General features: G+C 41.3%; 1 protein-coding gene across 7 annotated transcripts in view; it reads right to left on the reverse strand.

The window, feature by feature from the left end:
• TTC7A (tetratricopeptide repeat domain 7A) overlaps nt 1-24,906 on the reverse strand; it is a 160,807-nt gene that overhangs the window by 21,874 nt on the left and 114,027 nt on the right. For 6 of the 7 annotated variants that reach the window (XM_042812210.1, XM_042812129.1, XM_042811968.1 and 3 more), the window contains 2 exons: nt 23,691-23,825; nt 12,686-12,888 (listed from right to left, as the gene is read on the reverse strand). In XM_042812210.1, the coding sequence (XP_042668144.1) occupies nt 12,686-12,888; nt 23,691-23,825 (338 nt within the window). The remainder of the gene's footprint in view (nt 1-12,685; nt 12,889-23,690; nt 23,826-24,906) is intronic. The other variant, XM_042812290.1, reaches the window with a different exon arrangement.

Below are 24,906 nucleotides of genomic sequence, written 5' to 3' on the forward strand. Positions count from 1 at the left end.
AAATACCATTGCCTGCCAATCTGGCACATTGATTGTAATTGAAAGTTCAGAAATTCTGCAGGTCTTGTTTAGATGCAAGGGAATAATACTGCTCCCTTATTAAAAACCATGCAGTTACTTGGAAGTGCCAAACCTGCTTGCCATCATCTGCTTTGGAAAGCTGCACAGAGGAATATTTACATAAGGATGAAGCTACCACTTCTCATTTTAAAAAATAATCACAATCTCACTGCTGCTTCAGAATTTATTCCAAATGCAATCCACAGCTCGTCCTTAGCTACCAAATAGGTGTGGCGTGCCTGGCATGTTATGCGTGAATGTGCTGCAAGAGTGCTATATTTCAGCCATACACTGACTCTCTAGAGCTGGTTCATGTCACGTTCAATTCAGGTGTTAAGGTCTGCAATACACAGATTGGCTTGACAAGTGGTGAAGAAGGGAGAACTGTTGCTTGTAATGCAAGGACAGATCAAAACCATAAGGCTAAGCTTGCAATGGTATCAGGTATGCCAGTAAATGGAGCAGCAGCTTTTCATGACCCCAGGCATGCCAGAGGTAAACACAGTAGTTTCCCAGAAGCTTTTCACTTCAGGCATCTGGCACTGCCCTTGTTGAGCTTTCCACTCTGCCAGCTTCAGCATCACCACCTGCTTACAAGCAAGCTTTCATGGTTTCAACAAATGAAAGTCCTCCTGCTTCTGCCTGGCTTATGCAACAGAAAAAATCGTCTTGGCTCTTCCTTTTCTTACTCCACTCTACCATGGGACATAGCCCAGTCAGCAAATGGCACTGGGGACCTGGCCCTTATCAAAAGAAGCTCCAACCAGAAGAGAGTGAGCAAGAAAAGCACAACATGCTCATTCTATCTAAGTTTCACAACCCTACTCTATCACAGCCTGCTAAAATCAGCTGATAATACTTATCTTGCATCTCTGAGGTACATATACATGTATGTTTGTGCGTGTGCATACACATACATGTGCATTTACTTCCCTGCTTCAGGGCACAAAGGATGACCGGGCCATTCTAGCTCAACTGCTTACAAACACTGAAAGCACAAAACCACATGGTCCCATCAGGGTCCCTCCTACTGAAAGTGTCCCACCCTAATAGCTGTCTGTGGCTTGTGATTTGCTAGCAGGAGTAGCTTCCTCACATTGCTCTGCTTTTGTTCATGTTGCCCTAGTCAATACCATTCCTCATTGTCTATGATGTGGGAAAAAAAACAACAACTGAACATTGTGCATCTGCACCAAGGGCACTGTGAGTTACCGAAAAATATTTATGTTGATACCAAAACAGAGATGGAAGCTCTATTTTAAACACTGACCAAACTTGGTGAGGATCTGCTTTAGCTGAATGGTGACATTTTGCACCTGGGATGGAATAACCCCACATACAGGAGGATGCCAGCTGGGGAGAAACCTCCTCTACAGAAACCTTGGGGGAACCAAGCCGGTGGAGCACCCGCAGTGCTGTAAGCTGACAGCATACTGGGCTGCAGTAGTTAATGCGTCACAGCAGACTGAAGGAACTATTCCTTCCCTTTGGCATTTGTGCCATTGGATGAGGAGTGCTGCCTCCAAATTTCTGGGCTCCCCAGTGCCAGAAAGATGATGACAAACTGGTGAAGGGCAAGTGCAGGGCCAGCACAGTGTCTGGAGTTATCACATTCTGCCTTCTCCTCTGTCTCTTCTGGGACATCCAGTTCCCATCTCCAGCTACCTAACAGGCAACTGGAATAAAGAAGGGAGTAGATTTTTCTCAGAGGTGCTCAGTTGCAGTGGATTAAAAATAAAACATAAAGAGAGATGCAGCATCAAAACACAGGCCCAGGAAGTGGAAGAATACCGACCCTCAGAAACACTGAAGGCTCAACGGGACACGGCCCTGAGCAACCCGCTGTGTGTGTGAAGCTGGAGGTGGGACCGGATGACCTCCAGAGGGAAGGCCCTTCCTCACCTGAATTCCTGTGTGACTCTAATGCGCCTCGTGCCATGCGTGCTAAGACACTGAGCGCACTTCACGTATCATCACTGGTGTCGGGTATCGCCAGCGCTTTCATCAGCTGGAGCGCTGCCGAGCTGACTCAAATACTGTACATCTTGTCTAGCAGTGATTGGAAAGGCACATGGCAGTTTCTGTGCATCTCAATTAGCCTTGTACCATGCACGCTGACATTCAAAACTAGCTGACATGGAGGCCTCTTCCCCACCCAGTTCAGAGTTTATACTGGGCTTGTGTGGTTTGCTACAAAACTTAACGCAGGCTCACACAGTAGGGCCCTCTCTCTCCTTCAGAGTCACATTAGCTGGACTTTAGGAGGATAAGTGCAAAGTGCACACAGTACAAAGCTAATGAATCAAACCCTTGTTGATGAATGCCTTTCAGGAACAAATCTCACACAGAACTCCACGGACCTGCCTCTTCCTCTCATTGTTCTGCTCTTAGGACACCAGGGAGCAACAGGCAGTGACATCCTTCCAAATTGGTATCTATTACTGCAATGCTAAGTGCTAGTGGCTATCACTCCAGTAACCCCGTTTGGGAAGCTCTGCTGCAGCATTTGCATTCTTATCTTTGTTTAGTCAAGGCTGGCAAAAAAAAAAATGCATACACAAATGATCTCCACTGTACAGCTTGGCACTACTGCAATGCTGCCATTTGTGCTACAGCTGATTTTTATTCTCAGTCTCTGATGCCGCAGACAATCTTGGAAAGCACATGCAGCCCACTAAGCAATGCAGCTGGAAAAGTGATGTTTTTACAAGCCTACTCTTTGTATTAAAATGAATGCTGACAGGAGAATGCAAGCAAAAAGAGAATCAGGCTAAACATTATTGCAGTAATTTCTCTGGAACAAGTCAAGGTAATTTCACCTCATTTCCTGCCATAAACCTTGCACTAGGAGACCCTCACATGACTAATCTGAAGAGGAAGATGGCCTACACAAACACAAACACCCCTTAATTACACGGTTTCTCTGCATCTTCAAGGAAGAACAGAGACAGTGCCTAACAAAAGGGCTCTGCATCAGCCTCACAGAAATCCCTTTCTATGGGCAAGAAGTAGAGGAAGCGACCAAAGCTAAAGGAAATGTAATTTTTCACCTACCACTTACAGGGAGTTAAAATGAAATTGCCACCTCAGCCTCTCAGAATTAAAGACGAAAAATAAAAACCAATTGTTTTATTTTTTACAAAGTTGATGGCTATTAAATAAAGCAAGACAGAAAATTACTACCCACCCAACTTCCAAAAATACTAATAATGAGAAGGATTTAGGCAAACATTATATTTGACAATGCCAGTGAGCTGCATGACTCCAGAAAACAACCGCAAGACAGAGATGTTCATGCCTGTTTCTGATTATGCACATCCCACATGCAGTTGGCATGCTGTGCCCAACAACTGCCTCCAGCCCTGCCTTTCTTGAGGGAAGGCTCAGCTAGCAGCACTGGTCATAAATCTCCCCACCAAAAGGTGATTAAGTTCAAAATCTCCTGTCGTTCTGTCAGAAAAACACAGAAGAGCTGCAAATCCATCAAATCACGTCTCGTAGATAGGTATCTGAGGAGAATACATGGCAGTTGGTGATAGATGGAAACTACTGCATTGTGTCTTTGGACAGTTTATATGAGTATCTCTTTCCAAATTAACATTCTTGCCATCTGATTCTCATTAGACTCACTCAGCTGTTCTGCTCATCTTATATTTTTCCTCCCTCGGGATTAACATTGATTTTTTTTTTATCTTGCACACAAACAGGAAGGTCACAGTGTTTCCTACAGGGAGGATTCATTCAATAAGGAACTATGCTATTAAAGCTGACTTGACGATACTGTCAGTAGAACTCAGCTCCCACAATGCTGGCTATTTTTTAAGCCATTCCAGCTACATTCATCATTCCACTCCATGATACACACGAGCCTCTTAACAACTCATTAAAAATACATATGTATATAATGGAGGTCAGCCCTACTAACATTGAAACCCCGCATCTAATTTAAAAAAGAAATAACACAAAATAATTACAGAATGCTTATGGGAATAGAATATCTTCAGCAGAAAAAAAGGAAACTGAAAGAAGAGACTGCAGATGGGCCTGCAAGACTTTTTTTAGCTGGACACTGGGTTTCAGTTCATACACGAGGACCATCATGGGAATAGTTTTCTCCATCCTCTTTTTCTAGACAGCATTTTCCCTCTCTCCCTTTATATTTTTGCACTTTGGAAAAAAATAGGCAACAGTCATCTTAGCAATATCAAAAAGCAGCTCAGTGATAGAGTGGAGCTTTATAGCAGCAAAGGGGAAGGAAGACAGGAAAGGAACAAGAGGAGTCTTCTCAACATGTAAAAAAAATGTCACAAAGAAAAACAGGAAACCTACACTAAGTCCCTGTGGAAAGGAGTTGAATTTTCCAAACTGCTGAGGAGTTTGGAATTGCCTGTTTGGATGTTTTCAGACACTCTTTCAACACCACTGGATTCTTTCAGATTCTTTGTAGAGAATTTTGCCTTTCTTGGATGAAACAGCGAAGAAATACCATTGAAAGAGCCTGCTGGGGCAAAACAAGGCTGGGCTCATCTGCAGAAATATACAGGCAGAGCTGGACAGAAAAGGAAGAAACAATCTGGTGAACAGCTGTGTGGACAGCAAATAATGGATGAGAAAACAAGTGATTTAATTGTCTCTGGTCAATGCTTCACCTTGTTATTTTAAAGTAAGCAGTCTCTTCTGCATCCTTTACAATTCTTTCCCTTTGCCTTGCCTCCTCTACCTACATATCCCCACTTGCTGGTTCTCCACATGCACTGGAGAAATGCAGTACTGAATAGAAGACCGTGAGAAAACTTGGTTACAGCATGCAGAGATTTTCCCAATTGAGGAATACTTATGGGGTGTGCTAAACTGTTGGAGTGGTTTGTACTAGCAGCATAGTTCAAAAACATCCTGCTGGAGACTAGACTTATCAAACAGCTTTGTAATTCATCCTTCCAGTATTTTCCTGTACACACTGTATTAGGAAAACCTAAAAGAGTCCCTGAGTCTGTAGCTCTCCAAGCAGCATCACAGCGGACGTCACTGGTCTTCCTTTGGGCTGCTAGAATCTCCCGTTGGCTGTCACTATTACTTACTTAATTAAAAAAAAAAAAAAAAAAAAAAAAAAAAAAGGCACTCTGTTCAAGGTTGCTCCATTTTTGGAAAGGCCTGCAATGACTGTCTACTCTAATGCTTTTTCCACCTTTAGGTCTGTCATCCCTCTCCTTAAAAATCCCAAATCTTCTCATCGGGGGAAACTGCAAAGCTGTGCTGGCACAACGATGTTCTGCTTGCGCTGAATTTGCAGAGCAGAAGGATATATTCACTGTCAGAGCAGAAAGGAAGCACCCTCCTCCTTCCCCCCACAAAAAGCTATTTTTTGCAGGCGTTGTCATATCTTATCCCCAGGAAGAGAAGAGGGCTGTGCTAGAAAGTCTTCAGATTCACATTCGCTCTCTTTTGCTCTGTCCTTCACAGCATGGCTGTGCTTATCAATACAAGGGAGGGCAACTGGCAACACGCAGGCTAGGCAGAGTCCTCTAACGAAAAAAAATCCTTAGCAGAGGATGAAGTAGCTCACAGATCTGCCTGCTAAAACCCACTCCCGCCACAATAATGTTTTCAGCACTGCTCACATTTAGGGACAGGAGGGTATAAACAGTCACAGCACATTACTCAAAATATTTTGGGTTCCAAAAGCCCGAGTGAATAAAGCACCACAGGACTCGAGATATATAATCAGAATAAATAAGATTTTGTGCTGATAGAGAGCCTGTCATCTGAAAGTATGCAGAGATATTAATTAAGCTCTCTAACCCCAGATGAAGTAGACTAGCAGCTTCATCCCTGTTTTACAGAGGTTTAGAGCAAAGCGTGACACACCACAGCTGACAGGAGGAGCTGGAGCTGGGTGTGCAGGGGCTGAACATCAGAGCTCCCCCTCCAGCTACCTGGGCTGCTTTCAATGGAAAAGGGCTGAGAGGCGCTTGGTACTGGGAGAGGGAGCACCCACCCTGCTGCACTATGCTAGCAAGGACTTGGCCTGAAGGGCTTTGAAAAAAAGCATGAAGTCTGTAAGCGACAAACACACGTGATACCATCCAAAGGCGTTTAAAAGAAGAAAAATGTTGTGAAGTACTTCCAACTTCAAAATGCATTGTTTAAGAAAAGTAAGTGGATCCATGTATTCAAAACCTCAACCAAAACATTTGGTCGACTCCGAGATGCAAAGAATATTTTGAAATTCATTCTGCAGTCGTTATCTACTCAAATTCAAGTTCTTATGGCAGTAATTCCTCAAGGATTCACTTTGAATATTTGTAAATGCAGAAGATGTGATAAGAAAAATATGCTCAGAATTTATCACAGAAATAGTACAACTGTCCTCTCAACTGAAATTTACCTGGTCTCTATCTCTGCTTATCGTCTGTGCCAAACAAGAGCAGGGTGCCATCCAATGCAGCTAGAAAGAACTATCTCTGGAACACATAAAAGTAGGTCATTCCTTGCATCTCTAGGCACAATTATCCACCTCATTACAATTAGGTGGGCAAATGCACAGTAGTCCTAACTGCAGAGGGATGCATTTTAATTGTGATGTTCAATTCTCTGTACACAACTATATAAAAAAAAAAATGGAGCAAGAAGTGTCACTAGAAAACGGAGACAGACTGTGGCATACTTATCTACAAAACAAGAAACAAACTGGATTATCTGTAGACATAAAGCAGCTCCTTAGATGATAAGTAACCACATTAATATGAAAATGATGCTGTTTTGTTCCCACATTTAAACACAGAAAGCATTCTAACTTCAGCTTTCAAGGTAAAAATGCTTTTAATTAGTTGTCCTGGCTACCATGTGAGACACACAGACCTTGGTATGATGAAACTACGATCACCTACCCTTGCTGAGAATCTGTCTTGTGATTTATATGACTACTCCATGCCAGCATGATGCAAATCCCCTAGGAAAGAACGCATGTCATCCTTAAAAATATTAAGCAATCAAGCCATGTTTTTATTATGTGAATGGATGCCTTTGAAAACAAGGATGCATGCACCATACTGGGAGTTAAAATGAAATAAATGAACAGAAATAATTCATTTCCATGTTCTAATCAGTGGAGACTGTAGTCTTCAAATTATCCTGATGCTTCCAAGTGCGAGTCTGGAGACAATAGGTTGACTATGCTACTAAAGTGAACATGAAATTGCATCGTAAGTACACAATGAAGGACAGATTTAACAGTTCAAGTCTCTCTGTAAAGTTTGTTTCTATTTATTCAGCCCTTGCATCCTGCTGAACAATTAAGAACAGAAGATTTGAATAAAGCATTGGATAGTTTTTAAAAGCTGAAATCTAACAAAAAGTAAGCTACTTATTGTATGCAAAAGGACCATAATAAAGAAAAGAATGGTTTTCATTCATGTTCTTCTGTTTCTAGCATTACTAGGAGAGAGAAATGTGTGTTCCATCAGCTAAAAGGATGTCTCTGGGAAGCGGAATAAATATTATCAAAGACCAGAACGGCATGCTTGCTGGTTATGCTGTATTCACAGACCCGGACACCCACACTTTTGCAAGGACCCAAGATAACACTGTTACACTGCTCATTGCTATCATAAATCACAGCCCATTCATTAGAGCTGCTGACCTTTCAGAAAAAAGCCAACAAAACTAGCCCCAACAGGCACAGGAGATGGAAATAGAGCTTCCGTAATGAGATCAGGTTAATACAAAGCAATTGAACTAGTCTGCTGTATTTGTATGGAAATGCATATCGGTAATAATTTACATGAGTAGAAGACCAAAGGATAATATGGTGTTTTCTGTACGCACTGAATCTACACCACTGTCTTTGAAGCTAAGCTAAATATTAAACACAGTATTTTTTGTAAGTGTGCTATTTGCTTAAGTTTTCTCATCTAAGAAAGAACTGTAAAGAGTGTAGAGAGAGGCAATACAACAATGAAAGAAATGGGATCAGTTCTGTCTCAGTTATCTATGAAATCAGTAATAGCAGCAGGGGATGAATAACAAACGATGGCGTGCAATATCTTCCACGGGAAGAATGGGGAACATGAAATGGATCAGTGTGGCTGGGAGGAGCTGCAGCAGGAACATACAAAATTTGACATACAAGGTTACAGAGCAGAGAACAGACCCGTGAGCCTCCTTGCTGAAGGGCATTGCGAATCTGAAAACTAACACAGGCTCCAGACAGGACAAGCTCACAAAGGAGTAATGTACTGTGGATTACTAAACAAATAAAACCTACATCTATTTCAGGAAGTCCCAGGTTGTATTCATTAACTCTGATGTAGTGAGGGAGATGAAAATGCTCATTTCCTTCCTTTTGAAATACATGTCTCTCCTTCTCCTTCCCTTAAAATGTTAATTTTTTTTCTAGCTCTGTGAAACATCTCTGCTATGTGAGATGTTTGCTGGGCAAGAGTCTTCTGAATATCTCAGAATGTTTTTACTTTGTATTACAGTGTTACATACTGAGCATTTGGACTCAAATTCAACACACTGGCATTGATTTTTCCCTTCTCTGAATCAAAAGGGAGAATGGTGCTCAAGGCACCAATTAGTGGGAACTAGCAAACTTCAACATTCTTCCTCAGTGACATACATGTAGATAGAGTCATATATTGCTTTATAAGGGAGCGTCATCTGTTGCAGCTTATGTTTCATTTTCTGACTTGGTTGGGCACACGACAGTTTTGTTACCACTGTCCCAAAGCTACGTATGTAATGAATTATGTATTAGGTAGGTAATGAGAGAAATAAGCATTTGCTATTGGGTTTTGAAATATGCTGGCAAACTGATTAGGATGTGACAGAGCTGTCTAGTCACTGTGCAGTATGAGGGGGTAAGGGACAAGCTCTTCCTTGTGCATCAGTGAAGACATCTATCCCACTAGCCCGTCTACAGGGCTGATTCTTGCAGGAAAGGCCCCAGAAAGTCTTATTTTGACAAGAATGGAACTCTTATAGAAAGGGAGGGAAGATGGAAATGTATGAACGAGGAGAAACGTGGAAGGCTTATTTCCTGAAGAGAGCTGCGCTCCTATAGCATGTACAATTTCTAGGTATCAAGCCAGCCTGTTTCTGACAGCAAATCAAACCAAATGATAACTCTATACTTCAACAGGAATAATTTGATTCTTTGATAAGTTCCAAATAGCCCCAAAGCCTGATTGTCTATGTTCTTCCCAATGACAGTAACTTCTCAGTGAGAGCTTTCTTTAATATCTACTTTGTAAAGGCCATCGATGGATTCTCAGCAGGAGCTTAAGGATCCTGCAACACCACTTACAAACTGCAAGTTCTGGCAGGAAGCAGCACTGCTCCTAGTCTAGTATTTCCTACGTGCCCGTGGTTTGCTTACCACAGTATCAAACACCAGAGCTGCCAAGAGCCTTGCGGTGAGGCCGAGTGTGCTGCCCATCTCTTCAGGGACACCCAGCAACACATCCCTGCTGCACCTGCAGCTCCCACGCAGAAGGGAGCTTTGTAAGGAAAGCACACCAAACTGACAGCTACTGTAAACACCTACGGTCACAGTAAAACACAATTGTTTTCAGCTGTGCAGAGAGAGCTTGTGTTTATTATGGTGGTGACTCTGCCCTGAGTAAAAGTTATTGACACCCAGTGGACGCATTCATCGCTACATCTGTGCCCTTCATTTACAGCCAGCAACACTCTTCAAGTTGGAACTTTCCAAATATAGCTTTGACAACCCAGTTCTGGGAGCCCAGGGGAAGAGACATGACTACTTTGCTAATTGATGCTGGTACACCAGGGAGAACCAGCACTGTCTACAGCAGTTTTCCCTTAAAGTGGACTAGGCCAGTTGGATGGCAACTGCAGTAAGTCAGACAGTAGTTCTCATAACCAGTTCCACTTTCCCTAAATCATTACACAGTAACAACTAAGTGCTCAAATGTTTTTGGAGACCAGCATTGAAACTGCATGTGAATTTAATGTCAGCTGTCTGTGTATTCAGCTTGGATAGCTTTAAGTCCCCTGTACCTAGTTGATAATACAGTTTGGCCTCTGGCATAACCTAAGTCACACATTTCCCTCAAGTAGGTGGAAGAATCAGCTATACCCAAGAACCTGTTTTTTTAATAACAGCATGGCTAGTATTTATCTAACACACACCTTTCAGAAGGGTATTCAGCTTTCTTTTGATGGTCTCAAAGAGGTGCAAAATTCACCTTCTTCACCACTTGCTTCGCTGCATCTTCAATTACCTAAATCTCATCTAAGTTCTCCATGAGGACACTGTCTCATTCAGTATACAAGACATTCACATAGCTAGCAGCCTCTCAATATTTTACTTTTGCCCTTTCTTTTTAATGCATAGTCCATAAAAGCCTTGTTTACCATGCGTTATTCAAGCTCTATTCTGAAGGCAGAATGATTAATTTCTGTATAGGCTTTTCAATAGTGCTCATCAGATGCTTCAAACTTGCTATGTGCAATTTCCTCACTTTTGGAAAAGCACAGAAAGGAAAGCCGTTACGTGGCATCCTAGAACTACTGCTGTGCTTCATCTCAGCAGAGACAGACCAGCCTTTTGATATTGCAGCTAGCAGGTGTAAACCATCAGCTGCCAGCATGCCAAGCTAAAGGAGATGAGGAACACAGATAAACAAGTCATTTTCACCGATATTTACTGATACCAGAACAGAAAGATTTTATGGAGACCAAGAGCTGTGGAGTAGAAGTACTCTCACAGGTTCAGTTCCTCATATGCCTCGCCTGGTTTCTTAATCCAGTCTCATTCTTCTCATCTGTCCAGCCATATCCAGCATCATCTACCTTATTGCACTTATTGCATCTACTTTACTATCCATCCTTCTCTCTCTCCATCACTATTATGCCTTTCCTTTTCCATATTTGTTCATAAATTTAGTCCTTACACTCAAATTCTGCATCTCTCTGTCTTCTTTGCCTCTTCCTTGATCTTAGTCCCATACCTTCACTAAGAGATGGTGGAACTTACTGGGTCTTGAGGGAAAAGAGTATCCATACAGAGTTTAGAAATACTAATCTACTAAGTGTACACAAAATGTGTTTATTAAAGATTGTAACTTGGATGACCTTGGAAGGATTTTCTTAAGAAAAGCACATTAATATGTTATGAAAACCACTCACATCTGACAGAAAGTGGGAACATCACAGCTCAATAAAGAAGACATCACAGAAACCTTTAAAGCCTCTTCTTTAGCCTCATTTTCAGAAAGAGTTAAGCCATGCTGGGTGACATTTTCCAAAGAAAACCGAGCATCTCAGAAAATGTTATTCCAAATGACTACAGTTTCAGAAAATTGCAAGTAACTGAAATGAGATGACACAGTATGTGGCTTTGCTCATGAAGTAAGACAAAATGAGAGATATTTATACCATGTTGGCATCTAACTCAATGGCTTGCCTGATACTGGTTACTTGTCTGAAATCATGACAATAACTAAGCAAAGCATATCATTCTGGCTTTCGAGATTGTGCAAAGGTCGGATCACAACCAAGTAAATTCTACCGTTCCATTAAGCATATGAGTATGGTATGTGCATGGCTGTTTTGTGACCTCCTCCTGACAAATGCAGTAGCTATTCTTTTACTGGTTTTGCACTGAACAAAAGTTCTTACAGCTTTCTCCTCCCTTGCCTGTAGGAGCTACTACTTTCCCTTGATCATCACTTCACTGTATGTTTGTCCTCCTGTGCACTGATAGCCCTTCAGTTTTGAAGTTGTCTGCAAACCTTATCATGCTTAAATTGACACCAGAGAATACAGCTCTGCTAGCAAAGACATAAAGTAGTCACCTGGATACACAGTTCCTGTAAAAATTAAACTGGTCAAGAAAGTCTTATAAAACTCAAGAGAGACACAATGAGGGCTATAGTTAATAAGATACATCACTGATGAAATACAATTAAAAGTTCTGATTTCATAAATTAAGTGGGTTTTAAGCATCTACACAGCATCTTGTATAATAATAACAATAGCAATAAAAATAACAAATTGATAGCAACAACAACCTGAAAGCATAGGCCTTATGTCTCTAAGTGTGTTTTAGGGACGGTGCAACAGAAAAAAATATTTGTCAGATAGGAATGCTACCAAAAAAAACCACCCATGAGCATCAAATAAGGAGTCACTGCTCCTATAAAAGACTGGAGTTAAGCCTCAGCTTAAGACAATAGTTTTATCATAAACTCATAGTTTGTCTTTATGTGAGTAGACATGACTCTGGCTCAAGGTTTACGAACCCCATATATATCTATATAGCTGTTATTTCAGAACTTCTTAACATCAATACATTCCTTATTTAAAATGCGTAACAGGTAGTAGAAAAAGTGGTAAGGACGATCAAGCAGAGAATTTCCAAAACTATCAGCATTTGTCAATTAAAGTATTTATTTTTGATCAAGTACTAATTAGTTAAAAACATTTGATCTAATCTTAAAATAGAGGTTCAGGCTACCCCATTTACTCTTGAAACAGTCACTTGCTGTAAGGATTAGGAAGACAGTGGCATTCAGAGCAAGCATGAACCCTCTTCCATCTTATTACAGTTAATCATGAATGTACATACGATAATGGAGCTGAGCCCCTGCAAACTCACCAGGCTGTGCATAATTTCGACTCCATCTGGATTCACTGTGAGCGCCTCATCATACAATTGCCTAGCCACCTCCAAATTGCCTTTCATCTCTGCAAGCCTCCCACGCATGTACAGTACAGCATGAGATGTGGGGAAAAGACTAGCTGCCTCCTGGATACAAAAGCCTGCTTCTTTGAGATGCTGCTGTTCCATGAAAAGTTCAGCTGAAAAAAAATAACACAAAAACACCCTACCATTAGTTGAAATAATTTAGACACCTTTCTTCATTTTAACTATGTATCATCTTCCTTAAACATATTAAACCACGAGGTCACCATCCTGCACAGTGCTTATTATGATTATTTAGTGTTTATTAACACAAAGTGGAGACAGTAAATGAATATTCTGTAATGTTAAAGTCTTTACACAGACTTTGATGGACCTCTTTAGATGTTGAGAGAGGATGGCCTTAGTGATACACTGGAGCGCTTCCTCAGAGGGGATGTAAACATGTGCTGAACCGAGCTCTGAGGAAGCAGGGCTGGTGGCCACTTGGAGCCATCATGTGTGTTTCCAAGTAATCTGTGGAAACAGAGGACAGAATAAGCCATTACTGTCTACTGAGTAGTTTAAACATGTCAGAGTAATACAACACATCTGACCAAGCTGGATGTTAAATAACTTATTCAAAAGAGTATTTCCATATTTTGAAAAAATAATTAAAAGTGTTTTTCCTCTGCTTACTTGTCTAGTTTACGAAATAGCTGTCTCTGAAGTTTTCAAAGTCTCCATTAAAATCCAAAGGCTTACATCACAGAGACTTATTTATATTGCATACTCACAAACTTACCTCCTCACACATATTCTACAGAAATTAAAAGCAGCTTTTGGAAGAGACTGCTCGGTAATTTGCTTTCTCATCTCTTAGCAATGATGCTGGCATTTTTCTTACAAAGGCACACTGAGATGTTTGACTGTCAGTTTGTTTGTTAATCAAATCTTTTCTTAAGTTAAACAAATTTCTAAATGTATTTCATTGTTAGATTTTAGAACTTCTCAGGATTTCATATGCATTAAATTCTAGCAGAAGGCTTCAGAAGTGATATTCCATTTTCATCGACACACAAATGAAAAGGGAAATTGTTTTTTTATAGGCAGGTGTGTGTATATCCATGCATGTACATAAAATAATTTTCTCTTTGTACATCACCCTTTGGTCCATAACCTGTTAGCATTCTATCCCTTATTACTGGAAAAATTTGAAGTCCCTTTATTTTTTTTAAGTGATGTGGTAGTAAAGTAGGTATTGACAGCTCTAGAGTTCAATTTGAAATGACAAGTTCAGGCTCCAGAGTTAGATAAACAATTCTGAATTTAGATCCAACCTTAAATGCCCTTACTTTCAAAGGTATGCTCTCAGAAAGACTCTGTGCGGGAGTAAAGTAGCTTTAAAAATAAGGTCTCTTGTACAGCTCTTAAACTGACAGGTTTGGAGTGCTAGGAAGACCATGAAGACTCTGGGGACTTGGCATACTGACATGGAGCTTGCTGGCCAAGAGGCAAGCAGGAGAGCATCCCAGCGCCAGCCCTGCCTGAACAGAAGAGGCTCCTCCTCAGCCCATCATATGTGAGCCTGGGAGCACAGCTAGCTCTGCTGCTGGCATGCTGACCATGATGTCCACTGAGGTGGCAGCATGGCTTAACACCCAGATCTAAGTGCTCCTCCCGAGAGCAGAGTGAGACAACATCGATAAAAAGCTGGAATATTTCTTAGCCCTCCCAAAGTTGTACTTCAGATAAACATCCTTCTCCGAGGCTGTCAACATGAGCACAACAGCTCCTTGGTAAGAGCTTAAATGTACTTAAAAAGTGACTCATATACATTTCTGTCTGGTTAATCATTACAAAATCTCAGTATGCATCCCTTTCTTCGGCTCCAAGAGGGTGCAGCCATCTAATAGCAGAAAGGAAGGCCATCCATCTTGTCAAGCTGAGTATGCGCACAACCTTATTCAAGAGTTTGTGGGAGGACAGCATTTTACTTGTGCTTCCCAAAGAACAGAGCATTTTCCTGCCAAGAGCTGTGCAGCAGCTGATGCTATACATGTGGTAATAATGAGGATGGAGATGTGCAAAGTGACGATTCACAGCCTGAAGATAAACACTTAGCACAGCCCTAGCAGAGCAAAAGAAGAGGTGAAATCCTGGCACTATTTGAAGGCAGCAGAAGTTCTGGCTGCTGCTGTATTAAAATCTCTATTAGCAACTAACAGCATAATGTGACTTGTTTAATTTCAAAAAAGCATGAGGAGCAAGGTGGTTTAGATGTGAAATCATGCACAGCCTGTGATTCAATGCATAGAAAATAGGGAGTACTTATTCTTTCTTTCAACGGTGCCTGTAAATCTTCTTCGGTAATAACAATTATTTAGAGGAAGTGCAGCAACACAGAATCTGAATAAGATCTACAAATTGTATTTTATGGTACAGTAATGTAGCATATTAAAGTTCAATCCATTTCTTCACAGGCTCAATAGTCAGTAAAAAACGATTTAATGGTGTGGGAGGCCTAATTTGCATCAAAAAAGAATGAGAGAAGTGCTTGTGGGTTACAAACCACAAGCTGGGTTACCCACCCAGCTAAAAATAAACACTAAGGGAAATCATTTAGGCCTGCACTAAAATGTGCTTTCTGTAAACTCATTTTTTTTTACTTCTATTGCATACTCATTTCATTTACAGATGAACAAGATGTGCTTACGCAACATGGAGTAAGAATTGAGGCAGAGATCAAAGCCAAAAACCAAGGATTCAATGGATTTATCACAGATTACCACTCCCACTTCCTTAACAGTGCTGGAAGTACTGAAATGCCTGCCTTTGCGTTACCTGGGTTAGCAGCTTCCTGTCTGTTTGGCTATTCAGGATATCTTCCTGTATCACCTAATCATGTTGTACATGACCTGACCAAACAAGCGGCATTCACAAGGCAGCTCCGTATAAGAGACATGGTACTCGATGCCTCTCCAAAGCAGACAGCATTTCCTCAGGGTGAAACAGGTATACAGGATGTGGGATTTGCCATGAAAGGTTCACTGCTTCAGGGAAGCCGTCTATCAACCTCAAGCTGCTGGATTACATTGTTCTCAGTGCTGCCACTCTTTGCAGCTTTGAATTCAAAGGCTATCTTTTACAAGCTTTCTTCCTATCTCTTACTTAACATCATCTTGATAAATGTTTAAGTAAGTTTTCAAAGTGTTTTGAACTAAATATTACTAAAGGCACTCCCAGTGCTACAAAGCACAAAAATAATCATCCTCAGTGCACTACAAGCATTTTTGCCATAACTACTGAGACTTTGAGCAGCTATCCAACTGACTCCAAGAACCAGCCTAGCGTGATTCATTTCTGTCCCAGATCCACCTTATGCTTCACACAGCTCCCAAATCCACTTCAAAGTTCACAAATGTGCTCTTTTGCAGTACTGTCCATCCTTCTCTGCCGTCATTTCTTCTTGTGGCTTCAACTTCCTTTGTCTCGACTTGTGATCCCAGTTCCACCTGATGCACCAGCCTTAAGGCTGACTTCAGCTCATGTGAGCACACCACGCCTCTGACTACGTACCACTAGCTCCTAGTTTTTCTGGTTGTGTCTACTAGCACCTTTAGCTTGTCTATAGTGAGGACCCTCAATCAAGTGAGAGCTGCCAGAAGCATATCATCTACTCACTCTCCAAGGACAGGTAACAGATACACAGACCAGGAGCACTTGCAGAAGACTGACAAAGCTGGGCCTCCTGCAGTCAGGCTCCTCTTTTTGTCTCCAAGATAAATGGCTTGCCAGGGCTCTGTAGAGGAGTCCATCTGAGCAGCAAGGCAGTGTAATCTAGTCATGTCTGCATCACAGCGCCAGTCTGAGGAATGGAGTTGTCTGCCATCACCTTGAACACTGACTCTATTCCCTATTTCCTAAGCATTTCAAAGCAGTGTCAAGAGTGATTGTACTTGTCACCACAGAAGCAGCAACAACTGTAATTCTAGCCAACAAAATAAAATAAATTTGAAACATGCTTCTGCAGTGCGAAACACCCAAGAGTTAAAATCTCATTCCTTGTGAATCACGTTCAGTGTCATCCAAGATGCAGCACTTACTCCCACAGGCAGACTGTTCCACATCACTGTTCTGTGTCAGCCCAATTCGCTCTCACCTACCCCAAAAATACTACTGTGTGACATGGCCAACACCATGTAGCCAGATGACCAGCAGGATGGCACACTGGGGAGCAGTCCTTCACACCCGAAGAAGGTGAGACAGCCTGCAAGGATGTGTGGAGAGGTGTTTTTTGTTCCACAGAATCCATCTGGTTGCAGGATCTATTAATACTTGTTATTGCAGCAGCCCACAGCCAGCTGGAAAGACCCACTCCTCTGAGACAGCTCTTTCATCAGTGAATGCAGAGCTATTACCATGACAAAGGGTTCTCCCTCTGTCTTGTCTTGCTGTCAGATGACGTTTAGTCATCGTCCCTTATTATGACACAACCATGCATGCAGCAATTTGCAGGCAGATCAGATTGAAGATTCATGCTGTATCCCAACTGTAATCACTTCATTTGATGAAGCCTTCAATACAGAAACGAAGGAGAACATAACCCCATCTACCCGAGCTCAACCACTAGCTCTTCTGAATGAGGCAAGAGATGTACATTCTTAAAAGTCATTCTTGCAAGCAAGCTGGTAGCTAACTGGAGCCCAGGGACCTGCTTTAAATTTCCGAGCTGCAGGTCTCCCAGGAGCTGAAATGGCAAATGGGCTTCTTTAATTACAAATGCAGCATTAGAGCAAGCATTTCTGGAAAAGATGCAGAGCCATCACAAGTTACTCTCCATGCTAAATGGTGCAGGCAAAAAATCATTTGAAATACAACAAAACTTGCCACAAGACATCTGGTTCCTCTATATGAAGTAGGATGGTGCTCACTGGTGACAGAAGCGTTCCTTCTCAACTGGGAGAGTTGGGAGAGCAAAATCAAAACGTTGGGAGCAAACAAAAAATGCTTTTGGCAATAAGGCCACCATTGATAATGGTAGCAAAATACTATTGGATAGGCATCTTTTTTTTTTTCTGTATCCCCTTTTATAACACTGATTACTGCTATAGTCAAACGAAATACTTCTAAATTCCAACCTAGTTAAGTATAAATTCCTATCTTCTGTCCCTCATATGGATAATTGTCCTGTTGCTTTCTTCAGGACCAAGCATATTTTGTCACTAGCCCAAAAGGTGCTGAGCAGCTGAGAAATGCTAGTATTTGGTACTCTCTGCCATACTGTGGGTACTGCTGGCAGTGCAGCGGGTTCCTCTCCATCCACTGGCAAAGGATCCAGAGAATGCTTAACAAGGAGCTGCTGCCTGCTTTCCTAAGTGAGAGTTCACATACGTGACCATGTGCATGGCCCAGATATCGAGAAATGCCACGTATGCTTTGAAGACCACCCATGAAAAATGGATTATCAGTCTCAAAGCTTCACATCCTTCTCTAAGCAACAAGAAACATCCAGAAGCCTCAGGAACAGGAGAAGCAATCCAAAATGTCCAGTATGGATAAGAAGCAGCCAAGAATGCTTTTGACTCCTTTAATTCTTTAATTAATATTGTTGATAAGAAATAAACAAAACCAACCTGCAGAGCATGTATGAAGACCTACTATCTCCCTGAAGACACTAAGTTGAAGAGACGTGGGGAATTTGGCCATCTTTAGCCTGCATTAGAAGACCAGGCCAGAGCTTGCTAAACCAGAACTCTAGCAGAACCCTGCTGGCTTATTAACTGCATCAGTAATATTTCAAAGGGAACCAAACCAGCTCACTTCACCATTTCTAGCTCCAGCATGAAGCATTCCCAATCCCTCCTAGTAAGTAAACATTGTAGATCAGTCCTTTGCAGTACACCTTTACTTCTCTCAGTAATAGCTTTGTGGTAAAACATTTCCTCCTATTGCCCTTCACCAGCCTCCAGCTTCTTGCATTGTCCTGTATCACTGTAAAGAGCCAAAAAATCATGGAGCTCAAGAATCTGAACAATAAAGGGGGAGCTCTAAAATTTCAATGAACTTTAAAAATAAAAACACACTAAAAACAAAAACCCAAGAAAAAGTAAAATACTGGAATTGCATCAACAACTCCTGCTGTATTGCAGGAGAGTATCTGACCTCAGCTATTCTGCAACATCAATAAAGATGTCTCCCAAACCTGATGAACACCTTTAATATCTGAGCTTATAATTTGAGGGCGGATTAGGATTGCTAAAAGCTTAGAGAGGGAGAGCATTTAATTACACATTGCAAGCTGTGCAAACCTAAGCTGCGCTGGTGAGCTGCTCCCTTTGCTGTCCCTGGGCTGCCCCTGCCCACGTGTGGCTGTGGCCATGGGCCAGTTGGGATTGCAGATTCCAGCCCACTGGATCCTAGGACATTTTCTCGTGGAACAAAGCCCATCTCCTCTAACACAGTTTTTTTCCCAGGAACTGGCCCACGCTGAATAAAATAAATAAATCACAAGCGTTTTGTGAAGGGGAAAAAAAAATATTTCTGCTGTACATAACTCAGGGGAACAGATGTTTTTCCATTAGCTCACTGTTCCCTGCTACACTGGCTCTCTTTACATTTCTTGTTTATGGCGTGTTCATGAGAATATTTTTTTCTAAACTTCTAGCACATTAGTGAGCCAGCAGGTAGCTCTCTCCAGCCCACTGTGACTACACAGAACAGTTATCAGGGTGATTTTTCTTTAAAAGCTCCTTGAAATAAGCATTAGGTCTACCTGGTAAGGTTTGCAGGCTGCATTTAGCAGGCATTTAGCCAATCTAAGATCAAATTACCAGACCTACTTTGCTGTGAGTGGCCATATTTGGTAAAGTACTGGGCTAGTCAAGAAGCTCAATTGTCAGATATAAAGTACTGGCAAAGACAAACAAAGTGGACATTGTAGTTAAAAGTAAAGCTTAAAATAATATAGCAACGGGAGCTGGAGTATTTGAACTCTTATTAAACTGGTTTGCAGCATTCTAAAATACTCCACATAAACAGAGTATACTATTATTACTGCCTGGAAATACACTCACACATACTTTGGGCAAGAAATCACTTGTTACCGAAGGAGTTTAAAACTACTAAAACTATTTACTTTCAGAACTGACTCACTTTGCTCCCCAGGTCAAAAGCAATCTTGTAAAAACGCGTAATGAAAGTAAGTTTTGGTCATAAATCTGAACCATTCCAAACATATTTTCTTTAGCCAAACAGCATGATTGTATTTTTAAAAAAGAAAGGAAGAGTACTGGCATAATTCTGTAAAGGAAAAAAGGGACAGAAACAGCTACCAGCTACATTCGTCTTGGTACCATTATCACCAATAAACTCTAGTATTCTCATAGCTCCTTCTGCTCCAAGAAGTGGAAGGAGTTAACAAGCTTTACTAATGCCACAGAAGTTTTTTCAAGCCTGATTTAACCTGTCAGTCATGAAAAGCAGAAAAAAAAAGAGAAAAAAATGGGCATATGGATCACATAAAGATCATCTCACCTGGAGCTGCACCACAGCAGAACTGTGAACTGCTGGGAGCTGCCTCTCCAAGTATTCCCTGAAGTAGGGCCCTGACACAGGGCTGCTTTCAGACTTGGGCCAAGAATAATGTTTAGGCTTGTTAATGTAAAACCTAATGAGATGACTCTACCCTTTTAAAAAGCCATTACATTTCAAGAAGCTGCAGGGGGGTTATTTTTAAAAGGGACCAGACAAGCTGTATTAATCACAGTCCTTGCTGAAGAACACTTGAAAACAGCATGCCTTGTAGTATTTCCCAAAGCATACCTCTCCAAGTCCACCTCTGTTGCCTCTGAAGACAACAGACCCCTTACTCTTCCCAAGCCAACTGTGGCTGCCTGCAGGGGACAGGAAGGTATGGAAGCCCTCTAAAGAAATGTGTTAAGTTCCCTGATGCAGATGGGATCATTGCACTCCCCCCTGGTCCTACAAGAGATGGGTAGACATAAGATAAACAGTGACAATTTAGTTTTATGTGGATGTGTGAAAAAGAAGAAGAGGACTTGTTCTAGAGACCATAGATGCATCGATTTGGATGCTTACCAGAAGCTACAAGAAGTTAGCTTGCCAAATGGCCAAGATGAAGTTCATGAAACACCGCTGCAGGGAAAAGCAAAAAACAATGGTGCAGCACATGCAGGCTTTGCAGTTGCACTTTCAAAGCTGCTGCTTTATTATTTTCTATGTGGCTGTTCATAAACCCAGAAAAATTGCAGATGAAAACCACAGGTCTATGCCCACTTATACACAAGTACTTTTAGCACAGCACAAAAAAGTCATTATTTGGGCAGAATTGACAGCCTTGCCTTCAGTAGCTGCTAACTGCAAATGTTCTCATGCACTAATTACAGAATGTGCTAAATAAGAGATGAATCAGGAGACAAACAAAAGTTCCCCAGTTCCAAGAGACTGAGGATGCTTGTGCAAAAGGCAGGCTAGCCCTGAACTCCTACTGCAGCAATGGGTAGATGGTGATGCTGTAACCATTCCCCTATACTGGCACCATCTGATGACTACCACACACTAGCGCTGCTGTGCACTAGCTCCTTAGTGGAATCTGGCTGCTGAGGACTGCAAAACTAGCCTCACATATCTGTAGGACAGTTTGCTTAGAGCACCTCTCTTCAGTGAAGGCCCAGAGAACTCTGCCTGGATTCATCAGCTTTCATGCCCTGGGATATGAAGAGGCATGGGACCTGGAATGGCTCTGATGGAACCCAGACTGACAGGCTCACAGCCTGGTGCTCTGCATTCATACCACACCCGCACACAGACACATGACCAGCTGCATCTTCCCTGTATCTGAGAAAGATAGATGCTTTGTTATTAATTTACTGTAGTATGAGGGTAACGATTTATCTGGAGATTTATGATTAGCACTAGAAAGGTTAAAGTGTTAATAATGGTAAAAACAGCAGCATGCAAGTCTTTTCCCAAAGGCAAACAAACATTTCCCTCCATTTACAGATAGGAAACTGAGGTATAAAAAAGCTAGGCAACTTGCCTAGAGTCACAAGATGAGTCATTGACTGAAAAAGGACAAGTCCCAGCTAAAACTGATAGAAATCTACAGCACACTGATGTGGCTCTTTCATAAACATGAAGTGAGTCCAGATGCAGGCATCAGAAGGTTATGCTAATTGCTTGTTGCTTTCCACAGCTGTTAATTTTGTGGTGAGCTGTAGCACAGGAGCATGTGATGACCTTAGCTGTTGTTTACAAAATATTTCTATTTTGGAAGTTATTACCTTGTAACTATTCCTGTCTTCCTCTCCTTCCTGATGGGAGAGATTTTGACACAGAGAGCCAGTGATGCTTTTTTGGGCTATTTGAGTCACTAAGCCCACCAAGACCACAAAGATGCATCCGTAACAGTAACTGGTCTCAGTAATGAAATCTCAAAGCAGTCACAATATATACTGTCAAAACATTGATCCTATTTCAAATCCAGTTAAATTAAACATGAAGAAAAACAAAGTTTAAAATAAGCCAACAGGACAGAAAAGTTACAGCTTATAATTTCTGCCCAAAAGAATTAACATCTCCGAGGAAGGCATGCTGAAAAGTAATTGTAGCAATTCACAGCGAGGTCACAGCAAGCACTAGGCCTTTATTACTTTTGTCTTTTCACACAGCAGTAAAAATAAGAACTGCCTCCAGCTCTCTGCAGGATGATGGACAACAGACACCTGACTTCTCACCACAATAAACTCCTTTTTTTTTTTTTTTTTTTCCAATCCCACCAGCCTCCTCTTCAGCCTTAAATCAGAAGCATAAATGGAATAAAAGAAAACCCTGCTAATGATTTTGAGGACCATAGTACAGCAGTGAAATCCTAAGCAAATAACACGTGATTAACTTAAAGGATGATGCACTCCATTAGGTAAGTTCTTTTTTTCTTAACAATTAGCCAGATTGTAGCAAACAGAATGTCACATATTTTGAACCAGAATTGAGGTCTGGTTTGATAGAAAACAGCCCCATAAAAACAGCTATAAAAGTCTTTGCTGAGAAATAGCGTGAGACTACCAGGTTTTATGCAAAAATTGTCAATTGTAGATAATTGATAGAATTTGACAAGTTCTGCATACGTAACAGTAAATTATCAGCAACGTTCTGGTGTGCTCTGCTTTTTTTCTTGTTGCATGTGGTAGCAGAGACATCTAAGAAGTAATCACAGCACTTTATTTCACGTTATTTCAGGATCACAATGGTGGAAGAAAAACTGTGTCTCTTAAAAGCAAGACTGCAGGGTCAGAACTCCTTTTACCAGTCCTGAAATGCAAATGGTAGAATGTGCCGTGCAACTCTCCTCCTCACCAAGGGCCCTGTATAAAACTCCTTCATGAGTTTGGATGTCACCACTGGGTAGAGTTCCTTCTCAATATTCTCCTTTCCCTATCTGAGCTTTGCTACAATGTGTTTCAAAGTGATGTGCAAATCTTTCAAGTCCTTGGGAGATTCAAGCAGCCAAGAATAAGATGAGTAGAGGACTTTTTCTTGTTTAATAATTTTCACTTAAAACTCAGGAAAAACTGGAATGCTGTCAGCCTAAATAACATGTAATGGGTTGTTTGCCCAATCATGTTCAGCAAAATGAAACTAATTGCTACTATCAAATGACATTTCTTAATGAAGAACTGCTTCCTCTCCTCATTTAGAAACATATTTTAGTTATACTTGAAGTTTTCTGTGTTACGGAAAAATAGAGGTGAGCAGAAAAATCACATTACTCCAACACTGTATTTGTTAACATTTAACCAAGCAGTATTTCAAAAACCAAGTGGGATAGATGGGCAAATTTACTGTTGGTGTAAGGTGTTGAAACAGCCCTGATTTTAACTATTCCTTTAATACCCATGTCATCTTATTCACCACTGGAAAGTGAAGGAATTCCAGGTTGTCCATGAATGCCAAAACTTACCAGCTTGTAGCCAGATTTGTTCAAGAGTTGTCCACAGCTGCATAGGTCCTTGCTTCATCATGCTGCTCCGCATTGTTATTTCAGATATGGCTTGTTCCATTCTTGATGCGGCAAGGGAAGAGGCTCGCTGTGATCCTACGGACCAAACAAACAAGAACAGCAGTGTATTTTATACTTCGGCATATTTGGCTCATTAGCTAGGCAGGTCTGATTGTCTTCTCAAAAGCCTGTTTTGTGTCGTAAGACTTACATTGAATTCTGAACTGGAGAAATATGCCCTATAAAAGGTTATTTTATTGAAAAGACTGTATTACCCATGGGCTGCACCTCAAGCAAGTGAATCAAGAGACAGTAATTTTATAAAAGTCTGCTTATCAGCTTCATTGAGGAAGCAACTGTATTTTACTCATTTGGATAATTGAATTCTATCATCAAAGTATTTCTCAAGAATATTTATTAGTAACCTGTTTTATAAGCATACCATCACTATACAACTGCAGAACGTGGCTCACTAATGTAAAATGCTAGTACAGAGCTACAGAGTAGGTCAGCAGCATTCAAAGAACGCAGATTTCAAGTGACATCAATACTGTCCTGTTGGTTTAGAGACAGCGTGGTTTTTCACTTAACCTCAGGGAGCAGAGAGTTCAGTGCTTCGACTACATTAACCTTTAGCATGTGCTGTAACATTTATGTAAGAACAAAGGATTCACACCCACAGTTCAGGGAACAAAACATCACATCAAAAGGTGATTCCAGAAAGAAGGTACAAACAGAAACCATATTCTCAAGTGCGGTATGCAGTCGCTTACTGGTGAGCCACCCTTTCGCAGGACTACCAAGAGGATAGTCACAAAGCATGCAGCTATGAAATGAGACTCCAGAGCTGGCTTCGTGAAGTTTTGAGAACTAAATATTTTAGTATATATAGGTTTAATGTGATTTTAAGGTTAATAAGCTCTTTCTCTAGAGAGTTGTTGTGACTAAAGCACTTGGGCTGATCTGGTAGATGACGAGATCTTGGAGCTAAAATCCCATGTTCTCTCACAGCAGCCCTCCAGAAAGAGCACAGTAACAGGTATTTGGAGAAGCTGTGGTAGCTCTGAGCATGGGAAAGAAGTGCAAAAGCCTGTCACGGGATATATACGTTAAGCAGTCTTTTGAAGAAAGATCCAGCACAGAGGCCTGCTGACACCATGGCCCCCCATAGGTGATG

This window comes from Centrocercus urophasianus, unplaced genomic scaffold (assembly GCF_019232065.1).
Source record: "Centrocercus urophasianus isolate 14NV4802_14NV808 unplaced genomic scaffold, USGS_Curo_1.0 seq_10, whole genome shotgun sequence".
Classification (NCBI taxonomy): domain Eukaryota; kingdom Metazoa; phylum Chordata; class Aves; order Galliformes; family Phasianidae; genus Centrocercus; species Centrocercus urophasianus.